The 20,880-nt window shown below is 48.9% G+C and overlaps 1 protein-coding gene across 2 annotated transcripts in view; it reads left to right on the top strand.

Annotated features, from left to right (window-relative positions):
- The window catches only part of OTUD7A (OTU deubiquitinase 7A), a 382,361-nt gene extending 361,700 nt beyond the window's left edge, over window positions 1-20,661 (top strand). For both annotated transcript variants that reach the window (XM_070477660.1, XM_070477661.1), the window contains 3 exons: window positions 10,073-10,187; window positions 10,377-10,461; window positions 11,563-20,661. In XM_070477660.1, coding sequence (XP_070333761.1) covers window positions 10,073-10,187; window positions 10,377-10,461; window positions 11,563-13,014 — 1,652 coding nt within the window. In that variant the 3' untranslated portion in view covers window positions 13,015-20,661. The remainder of the gene's footprint in view (window positions 1-10,072; window positions 10,188-10,376; window positions 10,462-11,562) is intronic.
- The last annotated feature ends 219 nt before the right edge of the window (window positions 20,662-20,880 follow it).

Below are 20,880 nucleotides of genomic sequence, written 5' to 3'. Positions count from 1 at the left end.
AAGGAGGGGGAGGCAAGGTGACAACAGCAGTAGATGGAAAGATACACATTGTGGAGTAAGGCAGACCTGCTTTTCAGTCACAGCTCCGGCTTTGGCCTGGGCAAGTCACTTAGGTACCAGAGTTCACTTCCTCGTCTATAAAATTGGAGCAAGAACCCTGTAGCTGATGTAAGACCCATAAGTAGTGAATGTAGAGCTCCTGACACAGTCCCTGGTATTGACAGAGAGTTAGACACAAAGATCCATGGAACAGAATAGGGAACTCAGAAATAACCCCACACAAATATACTGAGATAATTTTTGACAGAGAAGCAAATGAATTCAATGGAGGATGGATAGTCTTTTCAAAGAAATGGTGATGAAGCGATTGGAAATCCATAAGAAATAAAAAGAAGCTAAACTCAAACCTCATTTATACAGAAATTAACTCAAAGTTGACCATATAATAAAAGTAAAATGTACAACTATGGACCTAGAGTTAGGTAAAGAGTTCTTATATGTTATCCTATTTGTTCTGTGTCTCTGGAGATCCATGACTAATAGAACCACTAATCTGTTCTCCATCTCTAGAATTTTGTCATTTCAAGCATGCTGCAAAATGGGAATCACACAGAATGCAGTCATTTGGGATTGGCATAATCCAAAAAAGAAAATAATAAGTTGGATCTCTACTATGCAAAGATGGTGGGGAGAGGTGTGGGGGGACTGGAAGGAAAGAGGAAGAGAGGAAGGCAGGGAAGGAGAAAAGAAGGAAAAACAAGTTACAGACTGAGAGAAAATATTTGAAAACCACATATCAACAAAGGATTTGTATCTAAAATATACGAAGAACTCTCAAAACTCAATAGCAAAAAGAAAACCCTCCAAACCATCCAAAAAAAAAATGGGAAAAGATACAGACAGACATTTTACCAAAGAGGGGATCCAGAAGACAAATAAGCCCATGAAAAGTTGGTCAACATTGGAACCACAAGATATCACTACACACCTATCAGAATGACTAAAATCTTAAAAACTGACAACACCAAATACTGGGGAGAATGTGGAATAATTGGATTGCTCCTACACTGCTGGTGGGAAGGTAAAAATGGTTCAGTCACTCTGGAAAACAGTTTGGTGGCTTCTTATAAAACTAAACATCACTTCTCATGCTGCTGCTGCGTCACTTTAAGCTGTGCCTGACTCTGTGTGACCCTATGGATGGCAGCCCACCAGGCCCCTCTGTCCTTGGGATTCTCCAGGCAAGAATACTAGAATGGGTTGCCACGCCCTCCTCCGGGGATCTTCCCGACCCAGGGATGGAACCCAGGTCTCCTGCATTGCAGGCAGATTCTTTACCACTGAGCCATCAGGGAAGCCCTCACTTTCCAAATGACCCAGCATATGTAGTCCTGGGCATTAATCCTAGAAAAATGAAGTTATGTTCACCCAAAAGCCTGTACACAAAACTGCTTTATTTGTAATAGCCGAAAACTGGAAACAACCCAAATATCTTTCCTGGGTTCATGGTTCAACATACTATCTATATCACAGAATCCTACTCAACAATAAAAATGAATGACTGTGATTCATACAATTACTTGAGTGGATCTCAAGGGAATTATGCTGAAGAAAAAAAAAAAACAATACCAAAGCCAGCATTCTGTATGATTCTAGTTCTGTAGCAATCTTGAAATGACAAAATTATAGAGATGGAAAACATATTAGTGGTTCTGTTAGGGATTTCCAGAGAAACAGAACCTATGGGATACATATAGATACATATATAAGAGGAGATTTATTATAGAAATTGGTTCACATAATTATGGTGCCCAAGAAGTCCTACTGTCTGCCAGCTGCAAGCTGTAGAACCCTGAAAGCCAGTGGTGTAATTCAGTCTGGGTCCAAATACCCAAGAACCAGGAGCGCTGATGTCTGAAGGCAGGAGAATATCAATGTCCTGCTCAAACAAAAGAGAGCCAGTTCCTCTTTCCTTGGCTATTTTGTGCTATTTGAGCCCTCTGTGGAATGTATGATGCCAGCCCATGTAGGCGAGGGCAGTTTTCTATATCCAGTCTACCAATTTAACTGCTAATTTTTCCCAGGACTGCCTCCCAGACACACCCAAATGGTATGTTTACCAGCTTTCTGGCCATCTCTTGGTCCAGGCAAGTTGGACCAATTAACCATCATAGTGGTGGACAGGAATTTAAGGACCAACAGGGTTATTTAGAAGCATGCTGTTTAAATTCCAAAAGATGTATGTTCAAGATTCTCCAAATGTCTGTCTTGGTTATGGGTTTTTATTTAGTTTTGATCTGAGAACAAACTTTTTATGATTTCTCTTCTTTTAAACCTGTGAAGGCTGGCTAAGAATATGTTCTATTTTGGTGAATATTCCATGGGATCTTGAAAAGAATGCTTGTTCTGCTGTTGTTGAGTTCCATAAATGTCCGTTAATTCAAGGGCTCTGGTGATGTAATTCAGTCTTCTATATCTTTACTGATTTTGTCTACTTGTTATGTTGGTTCCTAAAAATGGGAGTCTCCAGCCATAATTAACATGTCTTTCTCCTTTCATTTTTGTTACTATTTGCTTCATGTACTCTGAAGCCTATGCACACATGTAGGATTGTGATAGCTTCATGGAGAATTGACCACTGCATCACTATGTAATGTTCCTCTATATGAACAGGACTTGCACTGGAGTCACTCCAGTTTTCTTTTTAGTATCTTTTTTTTTTTTTTTCACATTCAAAAAGCACACAAAGGATTTATTTGCTAGTCAAAGCTGTCCACAGAACCAAACAGGGACTATAAACTAAGTTTTTCCAAGGAGCTTCGCCGTAGCGAAATTGGTTGACTCTGCAGACAGAAACAGGTTAACAGAGACATTTACACCTTGGGAAAATATATCACTGATGAGGCATCTCCATATTTAATTCTTTTAATGAGCAAGAAATAACCACAGAATTCTTCAAAGCTTGTACACACCCACGCGTGTGTGCCCAGTTGCTCAGTCATGTCCGACGCTTTTGCGACCCCATGGACTGTGGCCCACCACGCTCCTCTGTCCCTGGGATTTTCCAGGCAAGTATACTGGAGTGGATTGCCATTTCCTTCTCCTTCTTTTTAGTATCATTTAACCTATGTATGTCTTTAGATTTAAAATGGATTTCTTGCAGTCAATATATACTTGAGTTTTGCTTTTTATCAATCTGACAATGTCATCTATTAATCAGTATGTTTTGACCACTCACGTTTTATGCTAGCGCTCTTCTGCTTGTTCCATCAATCTTTATTCCTTTTTGTCTTTTACTGTCTTCTTTATTTTTTATTTGATTTTATTGGAATATAGTCAGTTTACAATCTTGTATTAGTTTCAGGTGTACTGCAAAGTGAATGAGAAAATATATATATATATATATATATATATATATATATATATACTCTTTTTTAGATATTTTTTCCATATAGGCCATTTATAGATTATTGAGTAGAGTTCCCTGTGCTATACAGTAGGTCCTTATTAGTTATCTATTCTATATATAGTAATGTTTATTTCAATCCCAATCTCCCAATTTATCGCCCCCAATCCACTGGTAACCATAAATTTGTTTTCTACAACTGTAACTGTTTTTTAGATAAGTTCATTTGTACCCTTTTTAATAGTCCATATATAATTGATATCATATGATATTTGTCTTTCTCTGACTTCACTCAGTATGACAATCTCTGGGTCCATCCATATTGCTGTATATATTCTTTCTATGGCTGAGTAATATTCCATTATATATATGTACCATATCTTTATCCATTCATCCGTCAGGGGCCATTTAGATTGCTTCTGTGTCTTAGCTATTCTAAATAATGATGCTATGAGCATTGAGATACATGTATCTTTTCAAGTTATGGTTTTCTGCAGATATATGCCTAGGAGTGGGATTGCTGGATCATATGGCAGTTCTGTTTTTAGTTTTTTAAGGATCTTTTGCTATTCTGGATTAGCAAGGTGTTTCCATCCAGCACTTTAAAGATGTCACTCCATTATCTTCTTACTTGTTTAATCATGAGCAGTCTGCTGTGACCCTTAGATTTGTTTCTGTATATGTAATGTGTCTTTGTCCTTTGGTTGCTTCCGATAGTTTCTCTTTGTCTTCCGTTTTCAGTAGTTTGGATGTATTACGTATATCCAGGTTTGTTGCTGTTGTTTTGCCTGCTTGCTTTTTTCTTAGCCTCTTGGATCTATGGTAGAGTTTGTCATTTGTTTTGGAAATATTTAGATAAGTAATGTCAGCCATTATTTATTTAAATATCTCCTCTGTTTTGTTATGTGTCTCTCTTCCTTCTGGGATTACACCTGCACAGATTTGGGGCTATCTGATATTGCCCCACCAATCTTGGATGTACTGTTCTGCAAACCCTGCACTCTTTTTTTCTTTCTGTTCCAATCTAGTTAACATCTATTGACCTGTCTTACTGTTCACAGACTCTTTCCTCAGGTGTGCAAAGTCTACTAATCAGCCTCTCAAAGTCATTCTTTATAATTGTGTTTTTTTTATTTCTAGCATTTCAGTTTGATTCTTACAGATTTTTTTCTCTGCTGTAATTAACCATCAAATTCTGCAAGGTATCTCCTTTTTCTATTTAGAGTCTTCAACTCATTAATCAGTTATTTTAAATCTTGTCTTATAGTTTCAACATCTGTGTCCTGTCTGTCTTGTCCTTCACCTGTCTTCACCTGTCAATGTACTGGTTTTTGCCCATCTTTCCTTATGCCAAAAATATTTTGTTGAAAACCAGCCATCTTGAGTACAGCAATAAAGACTAAGGTACATCATTTTGATTCCTTTTGTTTTGCCGCATAGAATTTGGATCAGTCTATATCCAAACCCTGGTCACCCAGCCTTCAGATTCTTCTAGTTATATCTTGTGTCTGTAATGGGGCTGGTATTTCTCACTGTCTGCCGCATGCTTTATGCTGAGCCTCACTTTGGCATGGGTCTCTCTCCATATCCTTGCCCCTTTTCTAACAGTAGATTGCTACTCCTCACAGCTTCTTAGCCTGGGTATGGGAGGGAGAGCCGAGAGGGTACTGTTTCTTTGTTCAGATTAAGCCTCTATCTGAGGCAGGCACTGTGTCCCTGGATCTGGGGGGAGGGAGTGACCTTCCCCCCCTACCCTGTAGTTCTGGGCTCAACACATTTTCCTGCCCCTCCCCCAGAGAAAAAGAGACTTATTCCCTATTTCCTGCTCCCTCCCCATTCTTTACTGGAGAAAGGCCCTAAGACCAGTGGTGTGTGCTGCCCTACTCTCTGCAGTTTCTTCCTTAGTACAAAAGTCTTTGAAGGACACTTGGTTAGAATACTGGCCAGTCTTTTTCTAAGTTCCAGCTCAGTCCCACAGAGAGAGGGCTGTGTATGCTTGAGGATTTCCCTTGTCTGTGGCCCCCAGGGTCCTGTATTCTTTCCACCAGTCTACATCCTTCCTTTAACAACTTGTTAACAATTTTAGCTGAAATCTTCTTAGTGGGCTCCAGCTGAAAGAAAAAAAAGTGAAACCGAGGTCACTCAGTCATGTCCAGCTCTTTCCGACCCCATGGACTGTAGCCTATCAGGCTCCTCTGTCCACGGCATTTTCTAGGCAACAGTACTAGAGTAGGTTGCCATTTCCTCCTCCAGGGGATCTTCCAGACCCAAGGATCGAACCTGGCTCTGCCTCATTGCAGGCAGACGCTTTACTCTCTGAGCCGCCAGGGAAGCCGGGTCTAGCTTAGTCTGCCCCAGTTAAGCTCATGTCCACACCTCCTCACCCACTCCAGTGTTCTTGCTTGGAGAATCCCAGGGACAGGGGAGCCTGGTGGGCTGTGGTCTGTGGGGTCCACAGAGTCGGACACGACTGAAGTGACTTAGCAGCAGCAGCAGCCACACCTCCTCAAAGACACCTGTCTTTGCTTTGATCTGGGACTAGCCAGTTGCCTGTGACTTCAGCTCTTGGACAGCTTAAAGGAAATTTGTGAATCTCCACTTTGTCTAGCTTGTTGTTGTTATACAAGTGGGACATCCCTTCTTACATCCCTCAGAGAAACCAGAGGTCTCCATTCTTTTTTGCAAAAGTAAGTACTGAAAATTGGTTGCTGCTTTGGTTACCAACTTTGTCCAGGCTATTTTGAAATGATGCCTATATGTTTCCAGGTTACCAGGGAATTCTCCATGTAAGAACACTGGAGTTCGTAGCTGTTCCCTTCTCCAGGGGATCTTCCCGACCCAGGGATCCTCCAGGGGATCTTCCCGACCTGGGGATCCAACCCAGGTCTCCTGCATTGCAGGCAGATTCTTTACCCTCTGAGCCACCAGAGAAGCCCCCAAAGTGTTAGTCACTCAATCGTGTCTGACTCTTTGTAACTCCATGAACTGTAGCTCGCCAGGCTCCTCTGTCCATGGAATTCTCCAGGCAAAAGTACTGGAGTAGGTAGCCATTCCTTTCTGCAGGGGTTAAAAGATAGGAGCTATGCCTTTTCAAAGGGCCTTGGGGAGGGAGGGAGTTCACAGGCTTCTTTTGGGAAAAGCATTTGCTGTTCCTGACATTTGCCACCAGAGGGCAAGTCACCACATCGGTCTCCTTCTCACTGGGTGAGGTCAGGCTTCCCAGGCTTCCAGCAGGGAAAAGTTAGGTGTGTAAAGTGAGAGGCAGAGGCATCTAAGTACCTGAGGTTCACAGCCTGTTTTGAGGCCTCCCTCTGGGCTATACAGGTGGGGCTCCTAGGCCCTGCAACCCTGACCCGAGGGCCACAGCTGTGCCCTCTGCACTGAAGATGCCTTCTGACGTCCAGGCTGAGAAGCTGCCGGGAGCCTGCTGGGTGGTCAGGCTCTAGCACCTAGAGGTGATTCCAACCTTCTGCTTTGTGTGTTTGGGGGGAGGCGGATGGTCAGGGTGGGGAGCCCCGGAAGTCCATCCCAGCCCAGCTACTGAGGAGAGGAATGCCCAGGGCCCTTCTGTAGGGACGCGGAGGAGGCTGCAGAGCTATACTACTTTAGTCGGTTTATCTGACAAATAAGCCAAAGTCATAGTGGTTTCAAGTGCTAAGTTTGCTTCTCGTGCAAATAAAGCCTAAAACAGATATTCCTGATGATCAGGCAGGTCCCCTCCAAGTGGGGAATCAGGAACCCACTCCTGATGCAGGGCCTCCATCATCAGAAGGCTCGATGGTGGGAAGGGTGTGGGAGAAGGCCCACCCACCCCTTACCACATTGCCCAGGGCTTCACACAGTGCTTCTGCTCATGCCCCACAGATGCAAGCAAGCCCGTGTTCTTTCCTAACGCTAGGTTAGGGGCTGGGAAATAGAGCCAGGCCTAGGCAGGTGCCCCTAAAGCACCTCTCCCCTGGGAAGGTGGACAGCCAGACCCCAAATTGTCCACATTGTACCTACAGAAATTACTTGTAACAGATTATTATTCTAGAACAATGTTTGCCAGATTTGCTTGATTTTAGACCCATGGAGAATGCTTATTTAAAATAGAATCCTTGGGTCTGTTTCCTGGACACTCTGGTTTGGCCATCTGCATGGGAGCATGGAGTGGGTGCCCTTACCAAGCTCTCCCTCCAGGAAGCCATCCTGCCCTGTCTACAGAGGGAGCCTCTGCCCCCCGGCCCCCACCCGTGGGTGGGAAGCCAGGCCAACCTTATCTCTGTTGTCATGGTAACTCTTGGGACTGTGGGACCAGCTCCTGGGTGTGACCCAAAGGAGGTGGGTCCTGACCCAGCCCTGCAGGCCCCGCCCCCCGCCCCGCCCCCACGATTGTGACCACTCCACAGCTCAGCCCTGGGAGGGGTGGCTATGAGTCACAGCCACACCAGACAAGACCAGTCTGTGGCCAAGGTAGACCAAGCTGCCCCTGACCTCCCAAACCAGAGCACACTGCCACCCAGCCCCATCCAGGTGAAAGGGAAAATCTGGAGCAAACCTGCGTTTCCCTGAAATGGGGGCTGGGTGTGGGGTGGAAGAAGACTATGTGTGTCTAGCAACACTAGAGGGCACCACCGAGTCAGTATTTCCCGTTCTTACTAGAACATCAACTATTAACGGGTATTCAATATTAGATTTTATGTATTTGTTATGTATTGATTTGCCTTTCTGTTTTTGCCATGACACCTTTGTCATGAATCTTGGGGAAATGACACCAGATTTGTGGCCCGCATCTGGGGGGCAGGGGGAGGGACTGCGCGGAGGACTAAGGAGACGGCAGAGTAAACCCCAGGCAGGAGAAGGGCCCCTGCGCCCTAGAGTGGTGACTGGGGGCTCAGTATCCTGAAAGATGGGGCTCTTTGTGCCAAAGGAAAGCAGTATTTGGGAGGCCCCGTGTGCTCAGTCAGGGTCAGACAACATCTGGCCACCAGAGCAGGAGTGGGGCAGAGGCACTCCAAGGCCAGAGCCAGCAAGGATAAGCCTGAATCGGGGGGGGGGGGGGCCGCCCAGCTGTCAGCTTCTAACCCACTTCCCCATCTAGAAGGTGGTCCAGCCTCACCTGCCTCCTAAGCCGGTGGGACAGCAGAGGTGAGACCTCCCTATGGAGGCCCCAAGGCCCCAGCAGGTCTGAGCTGCACTGAAGTGCACCTGAAGCTGCACTGGTCCCTGCACCCACATATAGCACCCCCAGTGTTTGGGCAGACCGGCTCCCCAGGTACTGCCTCCACCCCAACCCTTCTGAAGTAGGCCCCAGTCCCTGGGGGCTGAGGCATGTTTTAATGAATCAGTCCCTCTGTGCAGTGAGGAGCCTGTCTCTCCTCACTGCCTTGTTCAGTTGCTCAGTTGTGTCGGACTCTGTGACCACATGAACTGCAGCATGCCAGGCTTCCCTGTCCTTCACTATCTCCTGGAGTTTATTCAAACTCATGAGTCAATCATGCCATCCAACCATCACATCCTCTGTCACCCCCTTCTCCTCCTGCCTTCAATCTTTGCCAGCATCAGGGTCTTTTCCAATGAATTGGCTCTTCGCATCAGGTGGCCAAAGTATTGAAGCTTCAGCTTCAGCATCAGTTCTTCCAATGAATATTCGGGGTTGATTTTCTTTAGGATTGACTGGTTTGATTTCCTTGCTGTCCAAGAGACTCTCAAGAGTCTTCTCCAGCACCACAGTTCAAAAGCATCAATTCTTCAGCATTCAGCCTTCCTTATGGCCCAACTCTCAGATCCGTACATCTACTGGAAAAACCATAGCTTTGACTATACAGACCTTGGTCAGCAAAGTGATGTATCTGCATTTTAATACTCTGTTTAGGTTTGTCATAGCTTTCCTTCGAATGAGCAAGGGTCTTTTAATTTCATGGCTGCAGTCACCATCTTCAGTGAAGATTTTTGGAGCCCAAGAAAATAAAGTCTGTCACTGTTTCCCATATCACTGCCTTGTCCACCTACACATTCCCTCCTCAGAAGGCTCGGTGGTGTGGTCTGCTCCAGAACAGCTTGCCAAAGCTCCCCCAGGCTGCTGTTCACCCTCAGGGCGCTATTACCACCTGACAACAGAAGCTGTGTGTCACCTGTTCATCCAGCCCTCAGTATAGGATGTGAGCTCCCTGTGGCCAAGGCCACTGTTTCCGTGGGTCCCACACAGATAGACCTGCTCAATGAACTCATGAATGAGCAGGTGGCAGGCAGCCCTCACTCCCCTTCTCTGGGAGGAGCTGGGTGGGCCTGGACTCAAGCCCTCTCCTAACTGACCTTGCTCAGCGCACTGTCTGGCCTGGGTCCTGTCGGTAGAAAGGGCAAAAGCAGTAATAGCTTCGTTTTGTCTGCTGCCCCAGGAGGGTCCCTCCCTTTTGATCCGTGTTGAGGCCAAATCATGTCTCCAAACTGCTCTTTGGCATCCACAATAAAGAAATTTTTTAAACTGTTAGTGGTGGTTTTGAAACCTCCGGCCTTAAGGTTCCTGCCCGCGTAGAGGTCCTGTGTATACCTCCATTTGGTTCCCTTAATCACGGCAACACCTGGACTCAGTGGACTTCTCCTGTCCTCCCTAGGGGTCACGGGGGCTTTGGGCCTCCCCTCCCACCCTGGGCCACCTGGCACAGGTCTCTCTCTTTTATGTTCCAGCCGTGATCCCCCTGACGGATTCGGAGCACAAGTTGCTGCCTCTGCACTTTGCGGTGGACCCAGGGAAGGACTGGGAGTGGGGGAAAGACGACAATGATAATGCCCGGCTGGCCCAGTAAGACCCTACTCTGTGCCCCTCCCTCCCCCCAGTGCCATTCGAGGCGGGATGTTGCTGGGTTTCCCGGGGAGGGGCTGGGCAGGTGCCCCTGCTCCTAGTGGTTGGCTGGGCGGCTGGCCTGAAGGCAGGAGGGGGTGCATGCGGGCAGACTGGGGCGCATCTCACTTGGTGTTCCTCTCTCGCTAGCCTGATCCTGTCGCTGGAAGCCAAGTTAAACCTTCTGCACAGCTACATGAATGTGACGTGGATCCGGATCCCCTCGGAGACCAGGGTGAGCTTGGCGCGCGCCAGGACAGACTAGTAGGCACCCTCAGCTCCGGGCAGGCAGGCAGAGTGCATCCTCCCCCACGCGGGGCCCCCTAATGCTGGGTTCCATCCAGCCTATGGTGCGCGCAGCTCCAGCTCCAGCTGAAACACGTGTCTGCGCACCCGTGTGATCGCGGGTCTGGGCATAGACACACGCACCGGCTAGGGGAGTTTTTGTTCCCTTATTTTCTTCAGAAGGCGAGGCATAAACACACCCTCAAAAGAAACCATAGGCAAGTCACAACACAAAACTCTGCCGAGATGGGAACATGATGTGCTGCCATGGAGAAGAATTAATTCTAAACCTGTGTGTAGGTCCTTGAATAGGCAGGGGACCAGGGTGCGATTCCTCGGCACTTCCTCTTGTTCTTCTCTCCCCTCTGGGACGGGGAGCTGTGAGAAAGGGGGCTGGTGCCCCACTTGCCCCTCCTCCCTCGGGTAGGTCCAAGCTGGCCCTGCCTCCAGATGTTAAGAATGATTCGCTTTAAGTATCTGGCTGATGTTTCTGTGCCCTCACTTTCCTGTAGTGAAATCTCAGGAAAGGGGATTTTTTTTGGGGGGGGGATTTTTTTTTTTAAAGCTTACAAATAATTGGTCCTCCCCAGACATCAGTTTAATTAGCCATAAAGTGGGGCCTATAACTAATAGTTTTTAAGTTTCATAAAGAAGGCAAGGAGGGCTGTGCCAAGCACACACCCAGTAAGCACCCAGGACAAGTGGGCACTGCTCAGAGTGCTTTTGTACTTCAGCCTTTACTGGTATCTAATCTTCACAGGGCTCCCTGATGCAGGCCCTGATTCCCTGTATGGCACAAGTGACAGTCAGCGGCAGTCTGGTTTGTGACTACATCATGACGCGGCTGTGGGTGTTCTTTTCTAGCGCCCACGAGGGCTGTGAAGGCAGCAACTCCAGATCGAGGATCAAGAGACTCGGGCTGGGACACAGCTCGGGCTTGGGACAGTCAGGCTGGAGGCCACACCAAGGGGGCGGGGTCTGCCTCCTGCGGCAGCAAGAGGAAGGCTGATCTCTAACCTCCTCCCTTTCCTGCCCTCCCTCTCCCCTGCAGGCCCCTCTGGCGCAGCCGGAGTCCCCGACGGCCTCCGCGGGGGAAGACGTGCAGTCCCTGGCCGACTCGCTGGACTCGGACCGAGACTCCGTGTGCAGCAATTCCAACAGCAATAACGGCAAGAACGGCAAGGAGAAGGAGAAGGAGAAGCAGCGCAAGGACAAGGACAAGACCCGCGCGGACTCTGTGGCCAACAAGCTGGGCAGCTTCAGCAAAACACTGGGCATCAAGCTGAAGAAGAATATGGGCGGCCTGGGCGGCCTGGTGCACGGCAAGATGAGCCGCGCCAACTCCGCCAACGGCAAGCACGGCGACGCGCCCGAGCGCGGCAAGGAGAAGAAGGCCAAGGCGCGCAAGGGCAGCAAGGAGGAGTCGGGCGCCTCGGCCAGTACGTCGCCCTCGGAGAAGACCACGCCGTCGCCCACGGACAAGGCGGCGGGCGCGTCGCCGGCCGACAAGGGCGGCGGGCCCCGCGGCGACGCCTGGAAGTACAGCACAGACGTGAAGCTGAGCCTCAACATCCTGCGCGCCGCCATGCAGGGCGAGCGCAAGTTCATCTTCGCCGGCCTGCTGCTCACCAGCCACCGGCACCAGTTCCACGAGGAGATGATCGGTTACTACCTGACCAGCGCGCAGGAGCGCTTCAGCGCCGAGCAGGAGCAGCGGCGCCGCGACGCCGCCGCCGCCGCTGCCGCCGCCGCCGCCGCCGCCGCCGCCTCCACAGCCAAGCGGCCGCAGCGCAGGCCGGAGGCCGAGGGCGCGCCCGGCCCCGAGCGCGCCTCGCCAGGCCCGCCGGCCGGGCAGCCCACGCAGCTGGTGCTCAAGCTTAAGGAGCGCCCGAGCCCCGGTCCCGGAACCGGCTCCCGGGCGGCACGGGCGGCGGCAGGCGGTTCGGCTTCCCCAGTCCCCGGCGGCAGCGCGCGGCGCGCGGGCGCCAGCGGACCGGTCCCCGGCCGCAGCCCCCCGGCGCCGGGGCGCCAGAGCGTCATTCACGTGCAGGCGGCAGGCGCGCGGGACGAGCCGTGTGTCCCAGCTGTGGGCGCACTGCGGCCGTGCGCTACGTACCCGCAGCAGAACCGCTCGCTGTCATCACAGAGCTACAGTCCGGCGCGCGCCGCCGCCTTGCGCACAGTCAACACGGTAGAGTCGCTGGCGCGCGCCGTCCCAGGAGCCCTGCCCGGGGCGGCGGGCGCAGCCGAGCCCAAGTCGCAGACCTACACCAACGGCTTCGGCGCGGCGCGCGACGGCCTGGAGTTCGCCGACGCCGACGCGCCGGCGGCGCGCTCGAACGGTGAGGGCGGCCGGGGCGGCCCGGGTGCGGGCCCCGCGCAGAGGCGCTGCCAGCGCGAGAACTGCGCGTTCTACGGGCGCGCCGAGACCGAGCACTACTGCTCGTACTGCTACCGCGAGGAGCTGCGGCGGCGGCGCGAGGCGCGCGCGGTCCGGCCCTGAGCGCACGGCCCGGCCCTGCCGCCGGGCTGTCCTCTCCAAGTTGTCGGTGTCTCCTCTGCGCCCTGGTCCACCGGGAGGCCGGCGATCCTCTGTCCGTGCTGTGTACGTGTTTGGTCAAACGTTCCTAATGGTGCCTGAACCTACACTGACGCCACTCAGGTAGTAGACGGATAGGAAACAAGTCATACTGTTGGAAGTGGGTGTGCTAGCTAGCATCTGCCTCGTACCTGTGGAAACTCAATAGCCATTGCAAGGGTATTTTTGTTCCTCGATAAGAGAAATAAAGAAATTTGCAGCCCTTTGTTTTTAGAAGGGAGTGTTTTACATGCCTTTTTTTTTTTTCCTTTGCTTTTTTTTTTTTTTTTCCTAACCCGGCGACTGACCTCTTTCCATGTAGCGGTCACCTGCGTGCAATCATTGCCACCCAGGGTTTCGAGGCGAACGCGCGGCCCTGGGACCGCGGTGGCGGCTCTGCCTCGGGCTTCCACCTGTACCCTTCCGGGGTCCCTGGAGGACAGGGCGCTCGGCCGCCCGCTGGCGCCCTGATGGTCTCTCTGGCCCTTTAGAAATACGCGGCTCCATCTCATAAGCAAAACCTCCTCCCACAGCCCCCGGCTCGAGCGACACTCACACTGCCATCAAAGCCACGGGCGTCTGTAGGCTGGGCACGGGACAAGCTACCTCGCGGGGCGCTGTGATGTGTAGCGGTCGCTCCCGGTGCGGGGCAGCTCAGGTGACAGGAGCTTTCCAAAGACACCGTGGGGCCCGAGGGCAAGGTTCCGAACTCACGATTTGGAGTTGCCCATATATGAGCAAAGATGACAGCCTGTTCACATTTCTCCTTCAAAGACGCTTCCCCAGTGAACTGTCGCCTGAGGGGCCCCTCGGAAGCGGCCATCGGTGCCCCAGGAGAGAGGCGAGGACTTGGCCTTGCGGTCACTGTGTAACCCCCAACTAGGCTGCCCTGAAACGCGGCCCACCCCTCTTTCCAGAGGGGAGGGACTGAGGGCCGCCGGGGAGGAAGCCCACCCCCACCTCCACCCGCATCTGTCTGGGGGCAGCCAGGTGGAGGCGCGCCGCTCCCGTCCGGGTCCCCTCCGCACGGTGGCTCCAGAACACGTTAGGGGCAGCCCCATCCCTGAGCGATCCCTATATTGGTGCCTCCTTACATTTCTTGAGGAAAAAAAAAAATGTGTCCTTAGCTACCCTGTTCTGAGCAGCAATATGCAGCGTCTTCCTTCCAAGATTACCTCTGGAGAATACCGTTCTTGGCCAAGGACACCGAGGCGTTAAACCTGCCTCTCTAAGGAAATATCTTGTTTCCAAGAAATACAGAAATGATGGGTAAAATCCTCACTAGCAAAAGAATCCTTTAAAACCTGTGAGAGCCTTAGAATAGCCTCTAATAATCCCAAGAAAGAGAGAAAGCGCCCAGCTTCGCTGGGGGTGTATCTAAAGAAAACACGGGAGGCAGATCATCTCTTCATTGGAGCCAGCTTCTCCTTCTCCAGAAAGGATGCTTTTCCCCGACATAAAGAGCAGCAAAAAAAAAAAAAAAGGAGATTTTTTTTTTTACTTGTTTGAACTATTATAATAAACTAATTTGAATATCTCCTGTGAGTAATTCATTTTTGTTTTTAATTATCCACAGCAGGTGGAGTTTTCAGTCATTTATTCAAGTTTTACATAAGTGGTTCCTTAAAATTATTTATTAAATAGGACCGTAAATTTTTGGGGAGTTTTACTGTTCATGCTAAACAATACTTTCAATGTGTGGTAATCACTAACAATCATGTCCCTCATATTACTGGGGTTTCTTTTGTTGAAAGAAAAAAAGCAGTTTAAAAAAAAAAAAAATCTCTCATCAAGAGGGTTTGTGGCAGCTTTTTGAACTTATTCTCCACATCATGCTGATCAACTGCTTTGCCATCCAAAGCTGTGAAGTCACAGGAAATAAATACTGCTTCACGTGTAGACTCCGGCTTCTGCCCTGCATCTCACAGAAGGTGGAACAGCCAGCTTGGAAAGTTCTTCCCTGTGCATTCATAAACCAAACACATATGCACAAGTCAAGGCAGAAAGTAATCTCGTGTTTGTTTTTTAATTTTTTAACATGAAAACAGCCAACCAGAAATTTCCAAAACTGGCTATGCAAATATTTTATCTTTCTTACGCTCTCCGCCAGGTTAAAAAAAGAGAGAGAGAGAAAAAGAAAAAAGACAAACCGAGATTTAAAACAGTCTATTTGTAGTACAAGAGGGAGAACCAGGCAGTGTAATTTGTACGTATTATCAAAAACCAGTGATCTGTTCTAGCTCCTCGAATTTCAGTCACCTCTACCCTACCCCCATCTGACATTTGTGCCATAAATAAGCCTGAGATCCAACCCCAACCCTAGCCCCCAGGCTCCTCCTCTCCCCCCAGAGTAGACGACCCCCCCGTGTCTCTCCATGTGGTCACTAGCCACTCCATGTGCAGAGCACCTGTGAGTGTCACTCCCTGGTGGAAGACAGGATGCCCTTGGTCAGCATTGTTTACAAACAGCCATTTCCTCTTATGAGAGATCTGGATCTATCCTTCCTCTAAACAGTGTTTAAAACAGAAAGCCCACTGTTGCGTTAAATGTGCTGGTCCAGCCCCTCCGTGTTCACAAGAGTTTTACCCCTCATCCCTGGCCAAACATCTCTTAGACCAAATGAATTCATCAGGCTTCGTGAGAACCATTAGAAACAGCTGTGTTTTTCACATGTGGATCAAGAGATCCCTTAATGTCCTTCTGTGACCTGGGAGCCCTTAGTGGAGTGGGTTGGGGCACTAGAGAAAAGGAAAACAGCCAGTCTATATTCTAGAAAGGCCATGAGCCCCACCAAGGCACAGGTCCTGGATGCAAACAGGATCCTGTGAGCTGTCTTCCCCTCCAACCTGGTCTGGCCAAACTTCCCTTTCTGGGAATGTCGGACGTCTCTAAGTGACAGCAAAATTCCAGAAGGAACCCCAGATACTTCTAAACCCCAATGGAGGTTGTTTCAGTCATTTGCTTCACACTTTCTGCATCTGCGTGACCTGGGTATATGATTTTTTAAAACTAATATATTGTGAAAGGAAGGCATTTTTAAGTGTATTCTGTTTGTAGATTTTATGCTATGTTGATATTTTACAAGCCAAGTTTGAACTGTACTATAGAAATTATTTTTATATTATTTTCAGAATATGCCACAGAGCAATATTTTGCACCCTTATATTGTCACGGGGTTGTCCCCTTGGAGGGCTAAATTTAGGTTGGGTGGGGCTCCAGTGTGGGCTCTGGGGGATGAAACACCTTCTGCTATTTGTTCACATCTGATTTGAAAGTGGAACTGTGTGAACATCTCTTCCTTTTTCCACGGAAAGCTCAATTCATTTGCTGTTCCTGGATTTTGGTACTGCACCTTTCCTCTTAAATGAGTACTTTCTATTCACTAAGTTACCGTGGACCTTTTTCTTACCTATCACCACCCAGTGGCTCCAGTGGTGTTCCGAAAAGTTGGGATGTATTACTTTACAAACTTCATGTTTTCCAGAGTGATTTGATGTGTTAATTCTGGTAGTATACCATCAGGAAATTAGTGACTCAAGATCGAGGAGCACACGTCAGGGTGTGAAATGTTCCTGGTGGTGCCCACTGTCTCTGAGGCGGGGTCGTGGCTACATGACCCTCACCCCCTTGCTTAGCAACCACGAGCTTATTTTGCAGACTATTTTGCAGAAATAAACTTAACTGATCAAAATATATTTCATGTTAGTTAAGAAAAAAAGGGCTGTACCCATCAGTGGTGGGAAATTTGTGCGAGGTTAAAAAAAAAGGCTTTGCCAAACCATGTGTTTTATTCTCTGTGTCTTTCATGTTTACAAGAGATGTGGAGTAATGCGCGTTTGGGAGTGTTTCTTTTCTTTAGGATATGAGTCAGTTTTCCTCATTGTGGTGTGGACTTTACAAATTAAGGGCCTCGAGTGCTTTTTTTCTTTTTCTTTCTTCCAATGCTTCTAATAAATAAGAAGAGAACATGTGTCATGGCTGATCAGGCCCTGCCTCATCAGACCTTGCCTGCTGTGACATTGCCTCCATTCACAGTCTGATTCTGCTGTCACCTGAGTGCTGGCATGTTCAGGAAAGGGCCCTGCAGTGATTGGCAGCCCTGACACCAGGGAACAGGTGCCCCCTTCAAAAAAGCCTTAAAGCAGTGGCTCTCTGGAGACCTCCGGGCCACAGCTTGCACTTCAGTTTTAACTGTAAACTCTCTTTTCTGCTGGAACTGGCTGCTTTGATGGGGGGCTCCAGGGTGATGAGGGGCACCCAGCTTCATTCTTGTTTCAGTCACGTCCCCCCAATCCACTCTCCAATGGGGGTCCTGGTTCCCTAGAGCATGGTCCTAATGATGGGTCTGCTGACATGGGGTTGAGTCTAGGGTTCTTCATCCCAGGCACCCCCCAGTTGGGAGAAGTTTCATGATTGTTCTGAGCAATGTGCAAAATTGTCTGTTCATAGTTATGCAGGTGGCTTTGTTCCCCCAAACCAGTGCTTTCTCTTCACTCCATGCCCCCCAGCAGAGAATAGAGGGGGGGCTGCCCTACATGGACCCCTCGGGAATAAATGTGTGTGTAGTTTATGCAGTGTCAAAATGCCAAGCTCCCCACACCCGCCCCCCCCCCCCCCCCGCCACCGCCGTCCGCCACCTGGCCGACTTGGTACATACATCACCCAAGGAATAGCATAGAAACCAGAATCTCTTAAACAAGGCTAGCAATATTACTATTTCTGTTTATTTTGTAAAATAATTTGCTGAAATTTTCAGTTTTGCTACTTGATGATTGCAAAAACAAAGTTCTACCAACCCTAATTAGTGTATACAAAGTGCCCATTGCTTATCCTTTTTCATTCTTTTAAGAAAACATCTGAAGAGTATGAAAAGACATACACACACACTCTGTTCTTTAACAGAGGATAGGAGTTACCACTACTTTTTAAAATATAGGCTGAATATGCTCAAAATGAAACTAGCCCATTTATTTTAAAGAGGATAAATTAGTGGAGCCAGTTCCTTGAGAAGGTCTATGATAGCACAGACGCTGAAAGGTGACTTTAAATGAAGGGATAACCAGGTCCTTACAAAGACCGCTCCCACCCCCGTACTTCTCCAACCTCTGCCCCAATCACCCGAGCCTGCCTCAGGGCCTTTGCATATGACCTTCTGCCTGGCATGTCCTCCGCTGACACCCATCCTCAGCCACATGTCTCACCCTTCACTACCTGCCAGTCTTTGCACCAATGTCACCTCTCAAGGAGGCCTTCCCTGACTTCTTTATTTAATAAGCCAACACATCCCACCCTCCTACTCCCTGTTTATCACCACTTGAAGGCTGCGTGTAAATTAGCCATTCATTCATTCATTGTATGCCTCCCTCCAGCTCCATAACATGTAAGCTCCACGTGGGCAGGAATTTTTTGTATGTTTTGCTCATTGCTGTACCCCTGGTGCCTGCAACAGCACCTGATATGTATTCAATGCTGGAGAAATACTTGTTGAAAAAAGATAATGAAATCAATCATTTGACAGCTTTTAAGAACCCTACAAGTATCAGTTTCAGCCTTTATCAAATAGAGATTCTATTCTTGCCCCTAAATGGGGAGAATTTTAGCTGATAAGGCAGCCTATGGTTCATGAAGACCAGATGCGGCAGTGAGTACCAGACCTGATGGTGGCAAGTATGCCATATAAAAACGCCTGCCCCAGTGGCCCTCCCTCACAGAGAAGGGACTCTGCTGTTTACAGAGGACCCTTTGGGATAGGCTGAGGTGGGGACAGTTTCCTCTAGGGCAGTTCTCATGATCTTGCCCCCTCCATGAGGTCATCGTGGGCCTGGACCATTCTGGAGAGGCCCTTATGATGGGTCCTTAGGATGCCATGCCTTCAGTGTCTCCAGGGAGACAGGCCTTCCTTCCTTCCTAGAGCAAACTTGGTGGCAGCAGATGATTCAGCCAGGAAAGGGAGACAGCCTGATCACGAGCAGGACTCATTCTCATGTCACCAGAAGCAGGCCTGCAGAAGAAGGAGACAAAGGGGACTGTACTGACAAAGCTAGGGGCCCCTGGTTGCCCCCTTGGTCATGGGTGTGTCTGTGATGCATGGGGCAGAGCCCAGCCACTGCAGAGCCAAGCAACACAGAATCCTTGGGCCCAGCTCCCAGGTGGCCTCGACCACAGGTGGGGAGGGACGCTTCCCCTTCCACACTATCTGTCCTCTCCTGATGATCGTCCCAAATACCTGACCTTGGTGTTTACTTCTAGGTCCTTTGGCCAAATGTGTTTTCCTCTAAGAGTTGTTGGCAAAATACTGTTACAAGCTTCTTATAGGACCCTGTCCTACTGGGGCCTGGTTAAAAAGCCTTTGTCCTTCTCTTCTTCCCCTTCTGTGGTTTTGATGTCATTTCTCTGGGTGCCATACTTTAGGGTCCCTCATTTTGGGGGGTAAGAGCTCCCTCATAGCACTCCCTCGGCAGCTGCCCAGCAGACGGTGAGTGGGCCCACACAAGTGTGTCCCTCTGCTTGAATTGCCAAATAAACAAGCTTCCTCTCACTGCTGCCCTGACAGATGGGGCAGGATGAGGGGGTGGTCCTGCCAGTCCTCAGAGAGGGCAAGCTTTCCAGGGCTGCCCCCTCGGACCTCACAAATTTGTCTCCAAGGCAAGAGAGCCCTGCAGCCCATCCAGTTTTTCCCACCTACCTGGAATGGAACCCAAACACCTGTCTTGGAGTAATGATTTGGCAGGTGGGAGAGGGGCAGCTTGTCCCATTAACTTGTGACCAAAACTAGAGCACGGTTGGAGATGGCCCGTGGCCCAGAGTCCACAAGGCAAATACCACCTCCCAGAGCCAGTCATCATTCAACATCCTGAGCAAGCCCCGGGCCCTTCACCAGCCACGGAGCCCTTAGAACCACAAGGGTCTTCCCTGGGTCTACACTCGGAGCCTGAACCCCACTCACCCTCAGCTTTGACCAGCGGTCTCATTTTAACTGATGGGTGTTGATGTGTAATTGCTTGGTTCCTTCCCATATGCACTGGCAAGTGAATGTAGTTTCTCTGTTTCTTTCCCTTCCTTTTTTCTTTCACAGGTTCATTTGACTGATTTGGGGATGAGATACATTACTTTGTTTCCCTGGTTTACTTATTACCAAGGAGGAAAGAAAACACTGAGGCAGAAAGGGGTCAGAAACCTTGTTACCTTGACCAAGTTGTCCTGGGCCCCTTTCTACCTGCAAGTGTTCCTTCCGATTCAATGCAAATATTCTTTTTCCATCTTGGTCCATCCATGGAGAAGCAACCCATTGAAAGAGCTTGTCTTTGGTGGTTGGGTTGTTACTTTGTAAAGTATTAAAGCACTAAACCAATTTTTGCAATATGTAGTAAATCTTGCTTTCATTTTGGAAAACTTCCAGTAATGACTACTACTGCACTTTTTATAGAAGAACTGTATTTCATTTCTTTCTTTTATGAAAGATTATTTCAAGTAACAATAGCTCTGTAATCTGTGTGATACGGCTTCTCCATTACTTGAAACGGAGAGAAGCTTTGATGCCTACTCAATAAAATTAACATGTTTGTAAAGCACTGGCTAGTCCAATTATTTACCCACTCCTGTGTCCCTGGTAATACATCATCTAAGAAAAGCTTTTGGCTCAGATGAAGAGGATTCTAACAAGGATCCATCTTCACCCAAATTTAAGAGTTCTTCCAATCAGAAGAGTTGTAAAACCAGCAATTTTATTATGTGAGACAAAGGTTTCTGTTAATGGTCAGGACACTTTCTGTCGGAAAATAATAGATCTT

This window comes from Odocoileus virginianus, chromosome 16 (genome assembly GCF_023699985.2).
Source record: "Odocoileus virginianus isolate 20LAN1187 ecotype Illinois chromosome 16, Ovbor_1.2, whole genome shotgun sequence".
NCBI classification, from domain to species: Eukaryota; Metazoa; Chordata; class Mammalia; order Artiodactyla; family Cervidae; genus Odocoileus; species Odocoileus virginianus.
The sequence above is the reverse complement of the archived record's forward strand: the minus strand, read 5'-3'. Positions and strand labels throughout refer to the sequence as shown.